The 21,437-nt window shown below is 45.2% G+C and overlaps 1 protein-coding gene across 1 annotated transcript in view; it reads left to right on the top strand.

Annotated features, from left to right (window-relative positions):
* The first annotated feature begins 17,087 nt into the window (after nt 1-17,087).
* Nucleotides 17,088-21,437, top strand: part of LOC137347636 (ral guanine nucleotide dissociation stimulator-like) — a 103,607-nt gene continuing 99,257 nt past the window's right edge. The window contains exon 1 of the mRNA XM_068012251.1: nt 17,088-17,379. Within this exon, the coding sequence (XP_067868352.1) occupies nt 17,296-17,379 (84 nt within the window). The 5' untranslated portion in view covers nt 17,088-17,295. The remainder of the gene's footprint in view (nt 17,380-21,437) is intronic.

Here is a 21,437-nt window from a genome sequence, read left to right as displayed (position 1 = left end):
CTAGAGCAAGGGAGGATAACCTTATAATTAGAGCTAGGAATGAAATCAGGAAGCACTTTGTCAGATAAATGGTAATGGAAAACTGGAACTCACTCGCCCAAACGGCAGGGACAATAGAAATTTTCAAGACTGATTTTTGTTAGGCAAGGATATCAAGGGATGCAAAGGTAGTTCTAATTGACTGGTGAAACAGCCTTGAAGGACAGAATGGCTTCTTCTGTGTCTATGTATTCAGTGGAGTCTTGATTGGAGTAGTATGAATAGAACAGAGATAAGAAATGGTGTGATAAAGAAGGACGATGGACGCAGGAAGGGAGAGAGGGGTGAGCTATCAGATGACCAGCTCACTCTTCCATCCTGTCCAATGGGTTAATTTCAGCAACAACAGTTAAAGGGTTTCTCTGTCTTTTCTCTATATGTTTAGAGAGTAAATGATAAGCGAGCCAATGAGACTGACGTGTTCTTTTTCATGAAGTGTGTTTGTAAACTGTAAGCAGCAGTGCAGACCTCGACATCCCACAAATATGATTGCGGATGCCATTCATTGCAGGGAGGATGGAGCTCCATTGGGAATTGTAAGTGCAGTTGTTTTGAGTCAGCTTGGCTCAGTCAGTAGTGCTCCAGTGTTGCTCTGGAGTCAGTGGGTTATAGATGCAAACCCCAGCGTAGGATTTGAGCATGTATTCCAGCCTGGTGCTTCAGTGTCGTGCAGAGGGAGTCCTGCAAGTTTGAAGATGTCGTCTTTCAGACGAGACGTTAAATCAAGGCTCTGCTGGCCGATTCACGTGGCCAGAAATGGTCTCATGGCACAATTCCAAGAGAAACATGGGAGTTCACTCTCTCTTTCTCATCAATGATACAACATCATCATTGACCTCATTTGGCGTTTGTGCAACCCTGCCTGCACAGATTGGCTGCTGTGTTTGTGAACATAATAACCGTGCCTACACTTCAAAGTAATACGTTGTTAGTGTAGGCTGTGCTGAGGATGTCATGATGGGCTATATAAAGGCAAGTTCTTTCTTCCCTCTTTAACTTTTGATACTGTGCACACATTGTGCTGACGTGGATTTGTCAGCACCAGCAACAATCTCATACAGAGTCCATACTTTTTCAGTGTCACTCGGACAAAATCACGTGAAATTGGGGCTTGTGGTCATAAAACAAATAATCCATCTTTTATAAAAAGATGAACCTGCATTTATGTAGCACCCGAACATCCCAAAGCACTTTACAGCCAATCGAGTGCTTCTGTGGTCACTGTTGTAATGTGGGAAACTGGGCAGCTGGTAATGGGACATATAAAGAAACAAAAGATGATTCTTGGAAAAGAAAATGGTCAAGAGCAGAATTATTATCAGCAGCTGCTGTCCAAGAGAATGGGAGCAGTGGTTATGATCTGGAATTGTTGAACTTGATGTTGAACCTGGACCTGTGCCCTTGACACAATAAATAAGATTGAAACACCTGACCACTTACAGAGTGAAATTCAGAGCACTTATCATCAGAATGCTTTTGAATTGGGTCCTTCAATCAGCCACAAAACACACTGGAACTGAGCTGGCATTCAGTCCCGTCCAGTTTGCAGTTAATCCAGTTCAGATATTCTTTACAGCTCTTAAGTCTGGCCACTTGAGGTGGAGCTTCAGTAATAGCATGTGGTGCAATGAGCCTTTCACCTCTGGGACCTGGGTTCCCATCCAACATTACCGGATAACCACAATGAGCTTCCACTTTGGAAAATCCCGCTAGCAATAAGACCAAAACACAGCAGAGAAATGTCCATCATTGAAACGGTGAACAGTATTAAACAATCCTGGGATGAATTGGAATGAAAATACACACGCTTCAGGCACAAGTATGTCTGGGAGCGCCTCCAAACTCCAGAATTGTGAGGACGTCTCCCTGCACAGAAAGGCGGAGAAGCAGTTCCCAGACATTTTTTTCTTTTACTAAGTGACTCCTGACAACGCAGAGTGATCGCAGACGTCATCAATGTGTGCGAACATTTGCCAGCCTGCCAGTATGAATGTGCGCATGTGTGTGCATGACATCACCACGCAATGACATCACCACGCAATGACATCACCACGCAATGACATCACCACCCTCAATAGCCGTCTCCATTCACCCGAATGGCATCCCGCTCCCTCCCACCATCCCTGCTTCAATCGCCGCTTCACCGCCCCGCCCCCCGCCACTCGCCCCACTGGCTGCTCTCCCCCCTCAGCCACTCACTCCAGGTCTCCCTTCCCCCCCCCCACCCCCCCACTCAGCCACTTGCTCTCGCCAATGATGCTTTCTCTACCCCTCCGCCGGCCACTTCCCCCCAGCCGCTTGCTGCAGATCTCGCCACTGCTCGCACCCCTCCCCTCCCTCCCCTCGGTTGATCGTTCCCCGCTCCTGGCTTACCCCCCCACCAGCTGCTAGCTCAAGGTCGCACTGCTTCCCACCTCGCGGCCACTCGCTCCCACGTCGCCCTGTCACCACTCGCAGCCCAGTGGGGAACAACTGAATGTGGCTGAGAGGAGGGAAGCAGCGCGGGCTGGAGCAAGTGGCTGGGGGTGGTGGGGTGGTGGAAGTGGGAGCGAGCAGCCGGAGGCGGGCGGGGAGTGGTGAAGCCGGAGCAAGTGGCTAAGGGAAGGCAGCGGGGAGCGTGAAAACGGGTGCAGGAGGGAGCGGCGAAGAGAAGCGCAATGGCAGGAGGGAGCAGGGGACTGTTGGGGATGGAATGGAGGCGGCGATGGCAACCATTGAGGGGACTTTCGGGTTGAATTTGTTTTTTGTGATAAATTGAGCAGCGCCATCTTTAATCCTGGCACACGTCTGAGACGCCACAGACAGTGACGTTTCAGTGGAAGAGGCTGCATTTGCGCAAGTGCTAGTACTGCGCCACCTACTGGTTGTGTTGTCAGCAAATACAGCCTTTTTTAATTCTTTCATGGAATGTGAGCATCGCTGGCAAGGCCAGCATTTTTTGCTTATCCCTAATTGCCCTTGAGAAGGTGGTGGTGAGCTGCCTTTTTGAATCGCTGCAGTCCATGTGGGGTAGGTACAGCCATAGGTGCTGTTAGGAAGGGAGTTCCAGGATTTTGACCCAGCGACAGTGAAGAAACGGCGATATAGTTCCAAGTCAGGATGTTGTGTGAGGGGTTTACTGAAGCAGCGAGGATTCTAATGTTATATCTGATGAGGCTCCACATTTTATCTGAACAGGATGCAAAGGTCAACTGCAGATTCTTGTTTCTTAAGATGGTAGACTCTTGGGACACATATCTTGTGGGTCTCTCCTGGTGACTCCCGGTGCCATCGTCTCCTGCTTGGAGATATTCCTGGAAGTTTCATCACATGACCTCTTGCATCCAACCGCTGCACCCGGTCGAACAGCCTTTCTTCCCCATTTCCAAAATCTTTACAACGAATAAACGAAAGAAAATGGAGTAAAAAGCGCAATCTTTTTAATGCCCCAGTGACGAGTGTTCCTCAGAGCAGTATCCAAGAGATTAATCTTCCATTACTGGACACTCCTGTAGAGGTAGCGACCCTACTATAGAATATAACAACATTTAACATAGCAACCTCAGCACTGGAGATAGGCCCCAGGACACTGCTGAATGGACCTGAAGATTGGTTGCTGTGTGGATGGCTAAGCCTGTTGTGTGTACTGATGTGTGTTATCTGTACTCCCTGAATCCTGAGTCACCGAACTCGACACATTGCTGACGCTGGGGTGTCAATCAATAATGAAAAATGTAACATTCCTGCTGTGTCAAGATATACTTTGAGGGCAATCTGTAGAATGTCTAAGGAAACAGTGAGGGGATAAAGACAGAACCGCTTCCTGTATCTTCATTCTCTGTCCCATATCCCCAGCCTCCAGTTCACTCCCATTTTAATGGTGACAAACCCCTTTCCAACTGCTGTGCACACTTATTAATGTGAACTTGCATTTCCATAGCACCCTTCATGACTTTGGGATGTCCCAAAGCACTTTATAAGCCAGTGGAGTACTTTATGAAGTGTATTCACTGTTGTAGTGTAGGAAATGCAGCTGCCATTATATGCACAGCAGCTCCCACAAATAGCAACATGACATTGACCAGATATTATGGTTTAATAATGTACAGTTATCTTAGTGAAATATTCTGTGTCAAATGTAAGAAGCTGAATCTGCTGAGAGATTAAATCTCCCCGTGCCTGGCTAACTTAATTACACCCGCAACTTTCTGAATTTGGCCGTCTTCATCCTCACAACCTGTGTTGGTTTGGTAGGTCCGATGTAAACATGTCCTCAGTTTGACACCTGGGTAGAATCTCTGATTTGTTCTCTGCAAAGAAAAATATTGTCTACCCTCTGTACAAGACATACTGACTGTAAGTCTCCAGGCTGGTAAACAAACTCCATTACCTGTGTCATACTGCGCTGATTTCCTTTGCTGCTGTTGTGTTGAGGATTGGTTTCTGTTTTGTTGTGTTATGTCAGTGTTTGGAGTTTCTGTTTGGAGTAGCTGGAAGTTTCTTTGGCCTAACAGAAGCTCTTACCCTCACACAATCAAATTGTGAAAGGCTGCACCCTGCAGGGCTCAGGGCAAATGATCAAATTCATCCCTCCGGTAGACTTGCTTCTTGCAAAGCATAGTTCAGTATCCAATATGTTCCTTCATTTCACTGTAAACCTGCTCCAAGTTTGGATCTGATCCCAGTTGGAAGGTCTGATGTCAATGAATGTTGCCCAGTGAATATTACAGCACAATAGATGTTGACTTGTCTTGTGAAATCCACCTCTTTCCTCTAAATGTTGGTTAGATTGTCTTTTCAGTAAATCCATGCTCATTGTGCAGGCTTTAAGAACAAGATTCACTTTTTGCAGGACCCTGAAACTGGAACTCCTCGCCTTCTAAGTGCAATCTACGACTTTGCGTCAGGCATTAACCCAGTCTGCTTACTCAGGCCTTCTCGTGAATGATTTAAAGAGCAGAGCAGTTCTTGCTACCTCCTGGCCAGCACCCTCTCTCAAAAAAAAAGAAGACCGCCACCAAAAGAAAGTACAGATTGAATCATTAGTTGTCTCATTTGCTGCTCATGGGATCTTGCTGTGTGCAGGGTAGATGGAGGGTAGTGCAGGGTAGTGTAACAGCAGGGACTGGAAAATAATGCCAAAAGTAATTTATTGTCTGTGGAGCACATTGAGATGTCTCTGTGGGAGATGGTAAAACGCAACTTTTTGTAAATATTCAGACCAAGCTGAGTATCACCTAACTCTGGCATCTAAATTTACCTAATCTGCTACCCCATTCTCTTCAATCTCAGTGGTGTCCTGTGCTGTGGTAATTTCTTTTCCCAGAGAGTCCTTGTAGGGGTTCTTATAGCTCTTCAAAAGGGAGTTGGACTACACGTTCCTGAGAGGAGAAAGCTTTGCCCCTCCCTGCACTGCAGGAGCCCACAAACAGCAGTGGGTTAACTAATTAGTCGATGTATGGTTTTTTTTTTTTGCTAATGGTCTTGCTGACAGGAGATATATTGGTCAGGGCACTCCTGCTGTTCATTTAATTGTTCATGGGATGACCTGAACAGAGAAAACAGACCGGCTAATGTCTGATCCAAAGTTGTAGGCTGTACCTGGATGGAAATAGACAAGTCATAAAAAAGGTAAGATGTCGATTGCTGACTTTTTTTGCCCCTCCTAGAAGATTGTGTCACTGGGAGGTCAGGTGGGAGTGAATTGATGGCGTTTGTGGCAGGGTGGGGACACACTGGATGGGACGGGCTGTGTGGGACGGGCTGTGTGGGACGGGGAGTGTGGGACGGGCTGTGTGGGACGGGCTGTGTGGGACGGGGAGTGTGGGACGAGCTGTGTGGGACGGGCTGTGTGGGACGGGGAGTGTGGACGGGGAGTGTGGACGGAGAGTGTGGAACGGGCTGTGTGGGACGGGGAGTGTGGACGGGCTGAGAGGGGCATTTGGACATTTCCTTCCCTTTTTTCCTCTGCTCTGACATTGATTTGGACCTCCCAATTGAAAGAAAGGTTCTGATATGAAGAACAGTTGGGTACCCCAGGGTGGCCCGGTGCTTGTGGAACTGCACCCCAGGATGGACCGGTGCCTGTGGAACTGCACCCCAGGGTGGCCCGGTGCCTGTGGAACTGCACCCCAGGGTGGTCCGTTGCCTGTGGAGCTGCACCCCAGGGTGGTCTGGTGCCTGTGGAGCTGCACCCCAGGGTGGGCCAGTGCTTCCAGGAAAAAGAGGGGGGAAATAAGAACAGGGTGGGGATGAACTCACACCTGGGCTCTCCCTGCATTCTTGAGGTGTTGAGCCCCCTCCTCCTTGGACCAGGGGCAGAACATTTAGCAAGGAAACCCATGTGCAAATGCTGAAAATCTGACTGAAGGCTTGCACCTGTATTTGCAGCAATCTTTACCCCAGGGACAGTGTCGCTTTAAGAGCCGTGTTTGGTGATGAATGACATCCTGTGTTGATTGTCAGAGATCTTTACTTGCTGGGAGTATACACCTAGTGATGAGAATAATACAATGTTCCAGTGTTTTTGATGCCATCAGTACAATGAGAAGTGATGGATGTCATTGGTATAAATGGCATGTTATTATGGACTGTTCTCTGAATTATTACCATGGAAATCTATTTATTTAGTATCAAGGAAAATATGTTGGTTTCTTGCCTCTGGTGGTTTTTGGCAACTGTACCTGAGGCTCAAAATATGCTGAGGGGAGTGAGTCATCGCTGATCATTTCAATTGTACAACTATGGAAAAAAAACAGCGATACTGCAGTTCTGCAAAAATAAAATATTTGTGCTGACACTGAAATGACGCCCTGTGGAAATATTTTCTGAATAGCGGGGGGGGGGGTGGGGGGGGGGGGGGGGATGGTGGATGCCTTTGGCAGCTCACTGGGTAAACACGCCAACCAGTGTGGCACAACTCCAGGCCTGTGCTTGAAGTAGTTGATCTAAACAGTGAGACGAAAATGACAGACAGGAACAACCCGGTCCAGCCTACCCGGTGCAGTTGTGACACCTTGGTGCGTCACCTTACTATGCAATCCCCATCCTAATTGGCACCATGTCATCGTAGATTGGATGATGATAGCAGTCCTGGCATTCTCCTCAGTCTCATGCCCTAGGGATGGGTAAATCAGCCAGTGCTCTTTCTGCTGGTTGCCTCCACTGACTCTCACTGGAATATGAGTGTTTGTAGGGCCAGGACCATGCTAGGCTGTGAGGCCCATGTTCTTATAGAAGTCAGTGTTTGGGTACTATGGGGTATGGGATGGTGCGGGAAGGTGGAGTTGAGGTAGATCAGTGATGATCTTGCTAGATGGCAGAGCAGGCTTGAAGGATCGAATGGCCTCCTGCTTCTATTTCTTATGTTCCTAACCTCCCTCCCCCTGTCAAAAACCCTGCTAATGCTGTCTTAGCACACCCTTGCCACTTTGTACTAGACGGTGTCCTGTGGCCCAGCAAGAGTCAGCACATTGGAAAATTAGAGGAGAAATCGCAGTTCAAAAAAAAGGACAGACGTCTTACTAAGAAGCTGCAGTAGGTGTGTGCGGATCGAAGTAGTTTCTTGCTCTAGGCGTGTGTTGTTCTGCAGGGACACGATTCTCCTGAGGAAGCAATTTGCATTTATACAGTGCCTTTGAATGTTGTAAAGCATCTCAAGGTGCTTCACATGAGAGGGGGCATCAGACCCAAGCTGGACGTAGGAGAGGGGTTGGGTGATATAGCCCAGGGTACTGTCTAAGAGGAAGGCTTCACGGGGCCTTTTGAAGGCAGAGGGAGGCATAGCAAGGCAAAAAGGGTTTAGGGAGGGGGAGTCCCAGAGAGTGAGAGCAAGATGGCTCTGTACCCAATGGCAGAGCAGAGCAGTGGGGAACAGATGGGAGACTAGTGTAGAGCATGGAGCCAGAAGAGATTGAAATAATAGGGAAGATCAAGGGAGATTATTGAATACGAGGATTACGAAACTTAGCGACTGAGAAATTGGAGCTGAGCCAAGGTCAGGGTGATGGGAGCTTGTGCAGGCTACAATGCAGGCAGCAAACGAATAGTACTCAGGACTGTTGAATTTCCCAGGCCGATCTGTACATGGCCCCCTCCTCCCACCACTTGATGTCTTCAGCCTCATGGTAGGCAGTTGCTTCTTCCAAATTTAGAATTGTACCTGATGTTCAAGTTAGTTGACATTGTGTTCGCACAGTTCAAACAAAGGTCTGTCTGTCAGAACCCTCCCTGCTTCTCTGCAAATAAATAAATAGAGAAGAAGCAGCCCTTTGTCTTGCCAGACGTTGATGGACCTGTTGTGTTGTCAGCGTGTTATTTTTCTCTTGTCTCTCCATTTTGTGGCCATTCACCCTTTGAACTTCCTCTTCCATGTGCTGAATATGTCACCTGAAACAGTTTTCCTACTTTCCTCAGTCTCTCTAAGTTGAAATCAAGACTCATTTGGATTGAATTTTCAGGCCTCCTGTGAACAGAGCAAAAATGCTTCAGAAATATCGGGTAATGGCCTCCTGCCCTGTAACCACCATCACCGTGGCGACGGCAGTGTTCCTTCTGGGACCTGTTGCTGAGTAGTTGAAGCAGGCCTCTTGAGTCAGGTACTAGGCCCACTTGGAAATCAGGGTTTTATAATGCCAGTATTATCCTTATTGCCACTATCTGGCTGGAGTGCGCGCTGTTCTGGCTTTAAGCCAATATCAGCTGGCAGCCCATCTCAAGGACCCGGAGGGTGAGTTTTACACTTTTATGTTTTGTGGGGCTTGGAGAAGCAGAGGGAGTCCCAGGCCGAAGCTGCTGCCCCCGACTCCCTCCCCATCTCTTCAATCGGTATCTGGGCCCCCCCCCCCCCCCCACCGATCAACCACCCCTGGCTCCACCCACACCAGAGGCTGTCCCAGGGCAACTGATCTTCAGTTTTCTCCTGCCTTTCCTGGTGCTAATGAGGCCCGGCACTCAGAAAAGATCAGGCCTCCTGCTGAAACAACCGGACCTCTGGTCGGTACTTTCCATCGCCCAGCATCCTGAAGTTCGCTCCGGGAATGGTGGGGGAGGGTCGGATTGGGATCTACCACATTGTATTGTCTCCTGCTTTCACTCATTAATGCCCTGGAGCTGAACATTGGAAATCCTCACCCCTCTCAGTCTTCCTTTCCTTCTACATTCTTCAGGCTTTCAAGAGAAAGAATCTCTTGTATTTATAAAGCACTTCTCACGACCTCAGGATGTTTAGAAGTGCTTTACAGCCAATGAAGAGCTTCCAAAGTGTAGTCACTGTTGTAATGTAGGAAGCACAGCAACCTATTTGCACACAGTAAGCTCCCACAAACAGCCATGCGGTGATGACCAGATCATTTGTCTTACAATGTTGACCAAGCTTGGCCACAACTAAACACTGCATCCCCAACTCCCTTTGAATTATAAATAAAAACAAGAAATGCTGGAAATACTCAGCAGGTCTGGCAGCATCCGTGGAGAGAGAAGCAGAGTTAATGTTTCAGGTCAGTGACCCTTCATCAGATTTCCAGCATCCGCAGTATTTTGCTTTTTATCCCCTTTGAATTATCCTGTCTTTGCTTTTATTCTTTCCGACTTGGGTGATATTCCTGCATTGAGTCTTGGGCCTTGAGCCTGTCTCGGAATAATCATTTTTAAAATAGCGCGCTTACTGTGCTAGCCTATTTCTTTGACCTGAATCAGCCTCCACCCCTGCCCGCTCCCCCCCCCCCCGCCCCCCCAACTGCCCTCTCGTTGCAGGATTTTAAGTGAGACGCTGCTCCGAGTGGTATTTTTAACTGGTTGTTAAGTTGGCATTGCATGGAAAATATTTCAGTATGTCAACAGACTTTTAACTCATTTCAAATCTGGGAGTTCAGAGTAAACCAACAGCTGTTGAATTGCCAATAGCATGAGACAGGGCTTAAAATCTCTACAGGTGGTGACATGTACATCATACCAAAATTGGGGGGGGGGGGCGGTGGGGGAAGGGGGGGGCCGGGGAGGGAGACTGTTGCCAGTGAACCAACTTGAAAACAAATGACAGGGTTTATGTAAGGGGAGTGAGATTGGGAATAATTGACTGCAATGATGCTGACAATGGACACGTACCCAAGTCAGCTGATTCCAATGGAAAAGAGAAGTAATAGGATTTTCTGACAGATTGAATAGGAACGAGAGAGAATGTACAAGATTACACACACTTCCTCTCTGAGTAAAATTGCGAAAAATAATGAAAAGCATTAAACAATAGTCATAACATTTCATTTTACAACAGTTTTGATGAAGCAGCAATGAATGATCCTCCGGGACCCATATGAGAACCAGCTCATTGAAACTTGATCTTGGTACTGCCTCGAATGAGTAAACGCAACCTGGTGAGGGGGATAAATGAACAACCAGCTTTAGAGTTGCTCATCCAACTGTTATACAGCGATCACTGAGTCAGAACGGGTTAGGCTTGGGAATCCTATCCTTCACTCCTCATAGCCAGCGGGCAATCAGTGCCAAGGTTCATCAATTGCTAATAGTTCATTCCAGCATCACATGACGAATTTACCCACTGAGCCATAGGGCCAATTACTCACCTCATTTTAATCCTTCAAAGGAAATAAGTGGCAAAGCAGAAACAGTGAAAACCCACCTCCCAGTCTAATAAAGTTGGGTGGAAACAATTGCGAAATTTCTAGAGTACCTAATTACATGCTCTCTTCCCCTCCCCACCCCCAAAGCCTCACCAGGAGGTCTCAAATCACTTTACATGCAATGAGTTACATTGGCTGCTGTTGTGTAGGCAAATATGCTTGCCATTTTGCACAACAAGATCCCACTAATGGGCTTAAGGTGAACAACCAGTTAATCTGCGCTTGTTTTGCTAGCAATTGTTAATTTTATATCAGATTGATAGATTTTAAAGGTATTAAGAGATATGGGGCAAAGACGGGTATATGGATTTAGGTCACAGATCAGCCCATGATCTCATTGAATGGCAGAACAGGCTCAAAGAGCCTAATGAGGAAAAACCTCTTTATGCAGCGAGTGGTTAGGATCTGGAATGGATTACCTGAGAGTGTGGTGGAGGCAGATAAATCGGGGCTTTCAAAACAGAATTGGATAATTATCCGCAGGGGAAAAATATGTGGGCCTTGGAGTGGGACTAGCTGAGTCGCTGTTGCAGAGAGCTGGCATGATATAATGGGCTGAATGGCCTCCATTTGTACTGTTACCATTCAATGTTCCTAAGCTTAATGGTATTGATTGACCAGGGGGCAAAACATTTCTCTCTCCCCTCCAAGCATTGCTGGGGGTCTTTCCTTTCAATCCAACTCTCACCCAAAGAATAATGGAGCATTCCGTCAGTGCTGCACTGGAATGGGCAGCCTAGATTTTAGGCCCAAGTCCCGGTGTGGGATTTGAACCCACGGACTGTCTCCTGACTCAGGTGCCAAAATGCTACCAACAGGAGCAGCAGCCTTGAGGAATACATGACAGAAAACGAGTTATAAGGCTGCTCTTCCATGAACCTCAGAGCGCCACTCAATCCGAACACATCAGTCAGCTGGTACAATGATGTTACAACTTTTCTCTTCCCCTTTTCAAGCATTTGGTACTTGATTACTTGTTAGAAAAAGTAAAGGCGGTTTTGCCCCTTGTGAAGTAAGAATAACGAGAGACTATTCCACAGACGGGTTAGTCCTTTGTGATGATGTGATGTTAATCCAATGGCAAGGGTGTTTATTATAATTCATAGTTTTAAGTTTGCCCCCTCAAAACACAGGTGTAGGATCAAAACCCACAAGAGGTCATCACCAGGGTTGGAAAGAGGAGTTCAGCAGCAAACTTGCATTCATATAAAGTCCAGAAACTTTATAAAAGGCAGTGTAGAGCAAAAAAGTAGGGGTTATGTTTTAAAGGCTCGCTGATTATAGGAGAGAAGAGTGGTGGGCAAATGGGGGTGGAGGGGGTAAGTTCTATATTTCTTGGTCTTAGGAAAGAGCAAGGGTGCTGTGACCGCAATGTTAAAATTGCTGCCTGACCAACCGCCAGTGAAAGGCAACATGAGATTTTACAGTGGAACTTGGGTTGATACCACAGTGCGGTGTCAAGCCAAGCTTAAAAGGTGTTGAAGGGGACTCCACTTCCCCCGACCCCAACCAAAACCCCATCCTCGGCAGCACCTTCCAGTTAAGATAAATTGTTAGAGAGTGCCGACAGGTCCCATGCTACAAGATTCAAACACAGTGAGAATGTAGGGAGGAATCCAGCTGTGGTGCAGTGGGTAACATTCTCATCTGAGTCAGAGGTTGTGGGTTGAAGTCATGCTCCAGAAACTTTGAACACATAATCTAGACTGACACTCCAGCGCAATACTGAAGGAGTGCTGTACTGTCAGAGGTGCTGTCTTTCAGATGAGATTTTAAACTTAGGCCCTGTCTGCCCTGTCAGGTGGATGTAATAGGTACCCATGGTTACTATTTGAAGAAGAACAGGGGAGTTCTTGTTTTTGTCCTGGCCAATATTTATCCCTCAATCAAAAACGGATTATCCGGTCATTGTCACCTGGCTGTTTGTGGGATCTTGCTGTGCACAAATTGGCAGCCGTGTTTCCTACATTACAACAGTGACTACACTTTAAAAGTACCTCATTAGCTGTAATGTGCTTTAGGACATCCTGAGGTCATGAAAGGTGCTATATAAATGTAAGTTCTTTCTTATTAACCAGTTTCACTGGGAGATTATCTCAAATTCCACAAATAGATTGGAAGAATCTGACCCCAGCTCTGTGTTCATATGATAATATTGCACGATAAAATTTTAGTGCCAGAAAATCTTATTAAATTATCAAGAAACACTGTCATAAAATACTTTCTGTGCCTAATAATAGAGAAAGGTGGGAAACAAAAAATGCAGAGAATTCAGGAAAGGAAATAAAAGAAATTGTGTTTATATAGCACCTTCCCCAACCTCAGGACCTCCCAGAGTGTTTTACACTCAATGAAATAGTTTTTAAAACTAACATGGTCACTGTTATAATGTAGGAAACACTGCAGCCAATTTGCACACAGCAAGATCCCACAAACAGCAATGTGATAATGACTACATCATCTGACTTTAGTATTGGCTGAGGGATGTGTATTGGCCATGGTACTAAGGCACATCCCCTGCTTGAGAATATAGTACCATCCTTTATAAATGTCTGTAAGAGCATATGGGGCTTCAGTTTAACATAACCACTGAAAGACAGCACCACTGACAATACAGCATTCCCTCAATATTGCACTGGAGTATCAGCCTGAGTTTTGTGCTCAGTTTTCCAGAGTGGGATTTGAACTCACAACTTTCCCAATACACAGGAGAGAGTGCAACCCATTGAGCCATAGCTGATACCTGGATCGCCCAATCAGAGCTGGGGGAGGGATGGACTAGTATTCATTAACAATTTTCAGGATTAAAGTAATTTTGAAGTTCCAAGAAAAGGCAGGGACATGATTTATGTTTTTCGCTTCAAGGAGCTTTGTTAATGCGATTGGCCCTGTAACCACGGCAACCAAGTGTCAAAAAGGGCCAAACATAATTTTCTGAGTAGGTTGCTTTTTGTTTTGCAGCAGCAGCTGAGGAATGTTTCTGAACTTTAACCTCTAAATCCATCAGCCTCCAATAAGGAAATGAGGAAACACGCAGATACTTGTCATAAACAAGTGTGGCTCATTTTACATAGCAACAGTAGCCAAGTTTTATCTGAATTCAATCTGTTTGTCCATTTATAAAAATCTAAAAGTTATCTTCACAGGAATCCGTGGCATTTTAAAGGAACCGTGTCATTTGACTGTGGAGTTTCACGAAATGTTTTACTTTTGGAAGAGGCCGCTCTGTGAAGCTCTATCAAGGACACAATCCTGCTCGGTGCACTTCATTTACTTTACAGAGACAGTACCTGCCACCATGTACCGTCTTGCCAAACAACTCTTGCATACTTTAGGTCAAAGTTTTGTGGTGGTGAATGGATGCACACTTACTTTCCCCGCCACTGCTGACCTGAACTGCATCCACTATTGCCCCCGGAACTGAGAGGTTCCCTCTGGAAGAGGGAAGGCTGAATTGAGGGGGTGGAAGGGTTTGACAGGGTGGACATAGAGATGTTTCTGCTTGTAGGGAGTCCAAAACTAGGGGGCATAAATATAAGACAGTCACTAATAAATCCAGTTGGAAATTCAGGAGTAATTTCTTCGGCCAGAGAGTGGTGAGAATGTGGAACTTGCTACCACAAGGAGGCAATGTTTAAAACACGATGAAAGATGAAAACATGAGGGAGAGGGATAGGATAGGAGAAGGCTGGTGTGGTGCTTAAACACTGGCATAGTTCATTTGGGCCAAATGGCCTGTTCCTGTGCTGTAAATTCTATGTAATTCTATTCAGTAACCCTGTTAGGAGAAGGGCTTCAGTATTATTGGGCTGACACCAGACCAAGCTGGCTGCCTCGATAGATTTGTAAAAACAAAAACAAAACCCAAGAGAATGCTGGAAATTCACAACAGGCCTGTTATCTAATAGAGAAGAGATATGTTAACATTTCAAGTTCCGATGAAGGGGGATACACAAAGTGTTAACCAATCTTTTGCAGGCTTAAATTCTTGTCTGTACCAATCCAATGTGTTATTGTGTTCTATCCCTGTCTGGAGTAAATCATTTTATTCTCTTAAGTATTAGAGCTTGTTTTTCCAGCCAGATGAGGATACAAAATGACACATTGTCAATATTGGATTGAAAGTGGCTCGGAGTCAGAGTGAGTTAAATCAATAAACTCTGCTGGTCTACCCATCATCCACATCTAGTCTGAATCTGTATTTTAATAAGTCAATCTGAAGACTATTTGTCAATTATACTTTTCTTTCACAAGTCTTGTGTTTTCTTTAGTCAAGGCCAATGGCTGCACACTATATTTTGTTGTATCATTGAACATATTGTTAGGAAAGTGCTTCTATTTTTTTGTCAAATATTTTTTGATGACTTATTTAAATTGTGGAAATGGATTCATTGTGGAGGCTGAAGATTTCATAGATGCTAGACTTAGTTTTTTTGTTGAAAGTTCACTGAAAGGACACTTGAGATGTGTTTGAAAACCACCTTTACTGGCTATCGCATGCCTTAAGATAAATAAACCAACAGAAACCTTGGTAACTTGGGGAGATATTTACAGAGAAGTAACGTGTCAAGATTTATGAGGGTCAGGGGGTGGTTTTGCTTCTGAGATATGGTTCAGTTGGGATGTGGAGAGTGTTGAAAAGCAATTGGTTTTGTAGCCTGCTGAAAAAAACCCAAGCTCATCTTCCCTGCAGCTCTCTAAGAGACCCTGAGAAATCCAGGGCGTCAGCTCCTCTTTCTATACCTCTTTGAAAAAACCCTGTGAATCCAGACTGCTAACTGAAACCCCTGATGCCACATTTCTACTGGAAAGCCTACCAGTCTCATTCTCAACATCTCCAGAACGAACTGCTTCTGAAAAGATCCCAGTGACCCATCTCCGTATACCCGGCCGCCAGACAAAAAGGGACAACTGACATCCTTCCATATCTTTTTTTTCTTCAAGCATTAACAAGTATTTGGCCAAAGTATTCTTGTTTTGTCTTTTTTTGTAAAAGAGCTCTACAGAGAAAATTTCGTTATTTTTCTTTAACCAGTGTGTGTGTGTGTGTTAGGTCTTTAGAAAGGGAACTTTCATATTCCAATCTGTTAATGCTTTGCTCCTTTACTGAATAAGTCTTGTTTTGTAATAAACCGATCATTTTGTTGTTCATTGAAGAAAGCTGGCTGGTGTATTTTATTCTGGGATGAAGAGTAGAATATATGATTGACCGCATTGGTAACTGGGTAAACATTTAGATATATGTTGTGACCTGTGGAGAAGTGGAACTAGAAAAAACAGTGCACTCCTCCCACCTCAGTCGCAACAATATTTTAAAAAACCATTCAATGTGCTATTGTGTTGCCTACAGTAAATTGCAGCATCTGTTCATTCTCTTACCTGCTCCTCGCGTGTTTGCATTGCCGTTTTTCTCTCTTCGTGTCTTTTCCTTCTACTGACTCTCGCCTTTTGTGCATTCTCCCTCCCCTCACCCCACTATTGGTAGCCATGTCTTTACCCATAGCAAGTGGAACAGGGTGACCCAGAGACCCATTTTTTAAAAAAGGCTTAAACTTATATAGTGCCTTTGACAACCACAGGACATTTCATAGCGTTTTACGGTCAATTAAGTCTTTTTTAGTGTAGTTACTGTTGTATTGTTGGAAATGTGGCAGCCAATTTGTGCACAGCAAGCTCCCAGAAATGGCCATGCGATAATAGCCAGATAATCTGTTCTTGTGATTTTGATTGAGAGATAAATGTTGGCCCAGGACACCAGGCATAACACGCCTGCTCTTCCTCAAACTAGTAGCCATGGGATCTTTTACCTCCATATGAGAGGGCAGACAGGTTTAATGTCTCATCTGAAAGACTGCACCTCTGACAATGCAGCACTCCCTCAGATCTGCACCAGGACAGTTGCTGTCTCGGGTGGACAGTGAAAATCCTGGGGCACTATTTAGAAAAGAACAGGGGCTGTTTTTTTCTGGTATTGGGGCCAGTATTTATCCCTCACCTAGCATCTGAAATGGAAAATGTGGTCATATCACATTGCTGTTTGTGAGAACTTGCTGTGCACAAATTAGCTGCCCCCACATCCTACATTACACCAGTGACTACACTTCAAAAGTACATCATTGGCTGTGAAGGGGCCTTGGGACTGCCTGAGGCCGTGAAAGGCGCTATATAAATGCACGTCTTTCTTTTCTCTATACGGGCACTCTTGCAGGCAATTGTTTCAAGAGAAACAGAGCAACATATCAGCTAGATGTAACTTATTCGATTTGAGTGATAGCAATCTCAGAGTATAGATGAGCTACTACAGTCAGTCAAGAATGGGAATGAACTGTGTATCGTGCATTGTTATGAGATCTGAGTGTTACTTGTCAGCAAGATGCAAATCTGGGAGCATGTTGCAGCATGATAAGGGAGGGCGACAAGCTAGCTAGCTGAGAGCTGCAGTGAAGCAGGAGTTGAAAGGAAGGAAGCTTTGTCACAGCATCCGCCAAATTCAGTGCGAAATAGAAAGTGGGGGAATTTCCTCCAGTCAGTCACCGGTCACGGAGGTCCCTGTGCAGCTCACAACGTGAATGCTTGGAAACAAGCATGTGAAGTACGGCTGAAGATTCAGTTATTTGCAGCACAAGAGAGGGAGAAGGAAATGGAGACAAAATCGCTCTTTAATCTTCAAACAGCACTGGCGCAGCCTGTCAAAGTCTGTATGTTTGACCTGCTCAATGGTTTGGTAAGTCAATTTCCAAATCTCCCTTTGCTACTGGGTTGAAAGTCCTCTGTCCCAGTTCACACTAGCCCGAAGTCTTTGGAGAAATTCAGCACCGGGTCTATCTCATGCACGCCTAGATCAGGGAATACTGACAGCAGGAGGAGGAGGGAGCTGAGCAACCTGTACAAGCAAAAATTGGATTCTATTGAACCACAGTTTGCTTAACAGTGCTTCCCCATTCTATGGGCCCCACAGTGTTTTGCATTCAAGATTTATCACCTTTTACAGTAGAGAGAGAATTATACTTTCAGCTTTTAATTTAACCCTGGGGTGTGCTGGGGGAGGAACTGCAGCAACATCAAAGGAAGAATCATGTTATTAACACGTCCACCGATTTATACAGGGCGTTAAACCTTGGTCGTTAACACTCCTGTGAAACCACTTTGGGATGTTTTACCATGTTAAGGGTGTAATATAAATACAAGTAGTTGCTAAGGAGATTGTATGGTGGGGGTGCGGATTTGTACATTTTTAAGTCTGCTCTCTTCATTTCTCGGTGTAAAACCATCGAGAACGCAGCTGCCTTTGATGTCCATCGCCCAACAGTTAAAGTCGGAGCAAGTGTAAGGAATGCTACTCCTCCTCCCAAAACCCCCACCCCTAATCCCACTCCAAAATCCGCGAGGAATGACTCAAATTTGTGGCAGGGATGAAGAGACGATTGTGGTGTTTGAGTCTCCTCCTGCTGGACCCGCCCCCTCCCACCTGGTGGGTATTGGAGGTTGGCAAAAAAAAACTGGAGTCACATAGAGCTGAGCAAGACCCCAGAGACAGTTGTCTAGGCTTTAAGCTCTAGAATGCCCTCTCTAAACCTCTCCACCTCTCTCTCTCTCTCTCTCTTTCTTTCAGCCGCTCCTTAAAACCAACCTCTTTGACCAAGCTTTTGCTGACCTGTCCAAATATCTCCTTATGTTACTCTGTCTGCCACAATTCTGTCCGATAACATTCCTGTGAAGCGCCTTGAGATGTCTTACTACATTAATGGTGCTATGTAAATGCACCTTGTTAATGTAGACAGAGCATTGAAGACAATCCACACAAATTTTAAGAAAAAGGAACATTACGAGCGGGGATTTGCTTGGGACAGGTTTTGCCGCTGAACTTGTATTAAAGTTACATCAGTTGGGAATAGTCCTGGGGAAATTAAGGGAAGAGGTTATTTTATTCACCGAGGAAATGAGTGATATAAGATCTAAGATGCCCATTTGATCCTGTCCCATGTAAATAAATAGAATAGATGAGTGTCTGAAGTGGATGTGTTATATTTGTTGTTGTCCTATCTTTAGTCTGAAATTGTGAAAGGATCTGCATGATGTTTAAGACTCTGTCAGACCTGAGCACATCTCCACAGCCATAACCATCTTTGATACCAGCCGACATGGTGGGGCGAGGATTTTATCGGCTCCCACAATTCATATGATGAGTATCACTCATGGACCAGACGCCAGCATCCTGCTAGATGTCAACTCAGGATGGAGGGAGATTTATATCTCAGAGCAAACTACAGACTTGTCAGCTTAACATCGGTGGTGAGGAAGGTATTGGAAACCATTATCAGGAACAAAATAAACTTTCATTTCATAAGGCATGGGTTAATTCAGGAGAGCCAGCATGGACATGTTAAAGGCAAATTGCATCTGACTAACTTGATTGTATTCGTTGAGGTAACACAGAAGGTTGATCAGGGCAGTGTAGTAGATGTTGCAATTTGCCTTTAACAAGTCCATGCTGGCTCTCCTGAATTAACCCATGCCTTTGGAAGGCATTTGACAGTGTTACACAGGAGGCTTATTAAGAAGATGGAAGCCCATGGAATTAAGGGGGAAGTAGCAGAATGGCTCAGTGACAGGAGGCAAAAGGTGCTGGTGGATGGATGTTTTTCAGACTGGGTGGCGATTTGCAGTGGTGTTCCCCAAGTGTCAGTTTTAGATCTGTTAGTCTGTTCAATTTTCCTAAACAACCTAGACTCAGATGCAGGGAGCAGCATTCTAAAGTTTGCGGATGAGATGAAACTTGGCAAAGTAGTAGATAGTGGTGAGGATAGTTACAGGTTTCAGGATGATATGGACAGGATGGTGAAATGGACAGAAGCATGACAGATAGAGTTCAATGCAGAGCAGAGTGAAGTGATCCACATTGGGAGGACTATTATGGAAAGCCAGTATAAATTTTGAAAAGTATAGATGAGCAGACAGACCTTAGTGTCCATATACACAAATCCTTAAAGGTGACACAGCAAGTTGATTCGGTGTTTTTTTAAAAAGGCATGTGGGTTAATTGTATTTATAAATAGAGGAAGAAAATATAAAAGCAAAGAGATCATTCTAGAACTTTATAATTGCTAGTTAGGCCTCAGCTGGAGTATCGTGGACCATTCTAGGCACCACACTTCAGGAAAGATGTAAAGGCCTTGGAAAGGGTACAGGGGAAGTTTACCAGAATGTTCCCAGGGATGAGGGACTTCAGTTATGAGGAGAGTTTGGAAAAGGTTGGACTGTTTGCCTTGGAACAGAAAAGGTTAAGAGCTGATCTAATAGAGGTTTTAAAGATGATGAGAGGGTTTGATAGAGTAGATAGGAAAAGAACAATTCTCCCTGGTGAATGGTCCAATAACCAGAGGTCATAGATTTAAAATCATTGGCAAAAAATCCGGAGCGGAGATGAGGAGAAAGTTTTTCACTCTGTGTTGTCAAGATCTGGAATAGTTGCCCTGAAAAGGTGCTGGAAGCTGATTCCATAGATAATTTTCAAAGGGAGTTGGACAGGTACTCGAGGATGAGGAACTTACAAGGTTATGAACAAAAAGCAGGGATGGGGGAACTAAGCACGACTGCTATTGCAAAGGGCCAGCACAGACACGACAGGCCAAAGGGCCTTCTGAGCTGAAAGAGTGTGATTCTTATGTCTGGCACAGCTCTGTCACAATCTAGACAAAAAACCATCATTTTGTGCTTGTTTCTTCTGCATAAACTTTTCTGCATTGTAGCAGACGAATCATACACTGTGTTGTTTTTCTTCTTCGGCCTCCTTGTCTCGAGAGACAATGGATACGCGCCTGGAGGTGGTCAGTGGTGTGTGGAGCAGCGCCTGGAGTGGCTATAAAGGCCAATTCTAGAGCGACGGACTCTTCCACAGGTGCTGCAGAAAAATTTGTTTGTCGGGGCTGTTACACAGTTGGCTCTCCCCTTGCGCTTCTGTCTTTTTTCCTGCCAACTGCTAAGTCTCTTCGACTCACCACACTTTAGCCCCGCCTTTATGGCTGCCCGCCAGCTCTGGCGAACGCTGGCAACTGACTCCCAAGACTTGTGATCAATATCACAGGACGTCATGTCGCGTTTGCAGACGTCTTTAAAGCGGAGACATGGACGGCCGGTGGGTCTGATACCAGTGGCGAGCTCGCTGTACAATGTGTCTTTGGGGATCCTGCCATCTTCCATGCGGCTCACATGGCCAAGCCATCTCAAGCGCCGCTGACTCAGTAGTGTGTATAAGCTGGGGATGTTGGCCGCCTCGAGGACTTCTGTGTTGGAGATACGGTCCTGCCACCTGATGCCAAGGATTCTCTGTTGTTATACACTGTGATATACACTGTTATAGGATGTAACTCTCTGACTCTATAAAACAAAGTAACATGCGATTTACAGTGAGCAATGTCTTGGGAGTTTTGACAGGAAATATAAATGTACCCAATTACAGAAATATCTCCAACTATCTATAAAGGTAAGTATGTGTAATTGTATAAAATTACTTATCTTTGCATATAAATAGATCATATTATTGGAAGTAACTTTATATAATTTTCTCTGAAATCTGTCTGTAATTTCCTGCTGCTTGCTCTAGTGTATATTTACATGTACTGTGCCTTGCTGATATCGTTGCTCCCTGACTTGTCTTATTTGCTGATGTTATAGCCTTGGTTTACCATTTAGTCTTGAACAAGCAGCTGCCCATCTGACTGTACTGTTCAAGTCTGTCCTACCCTGGCCAGACTCTCCTCTCTCAAGACCCTTGACCTGACT

Source organism: Heterodontus francisci, chromosome 32 (assembly GCF_036365525.1).
Source record: "Heterodontus francisci isolate sHetFra1 chromosome 32, sHetFra1.hap1, whole genome shotgun sequence".
NCBI classification, from domain to species: Eukaryota; Metazoa; Chordata; class Chondrichthyes; order Heterodontiformes; family Heterodontidae; genus Heterodontus; species Heterodontus francisci.
Note: the sequence above shows the minus strand (reverse complement) of the source record. Positions and strands in the feature narration are given on the sequence as shown.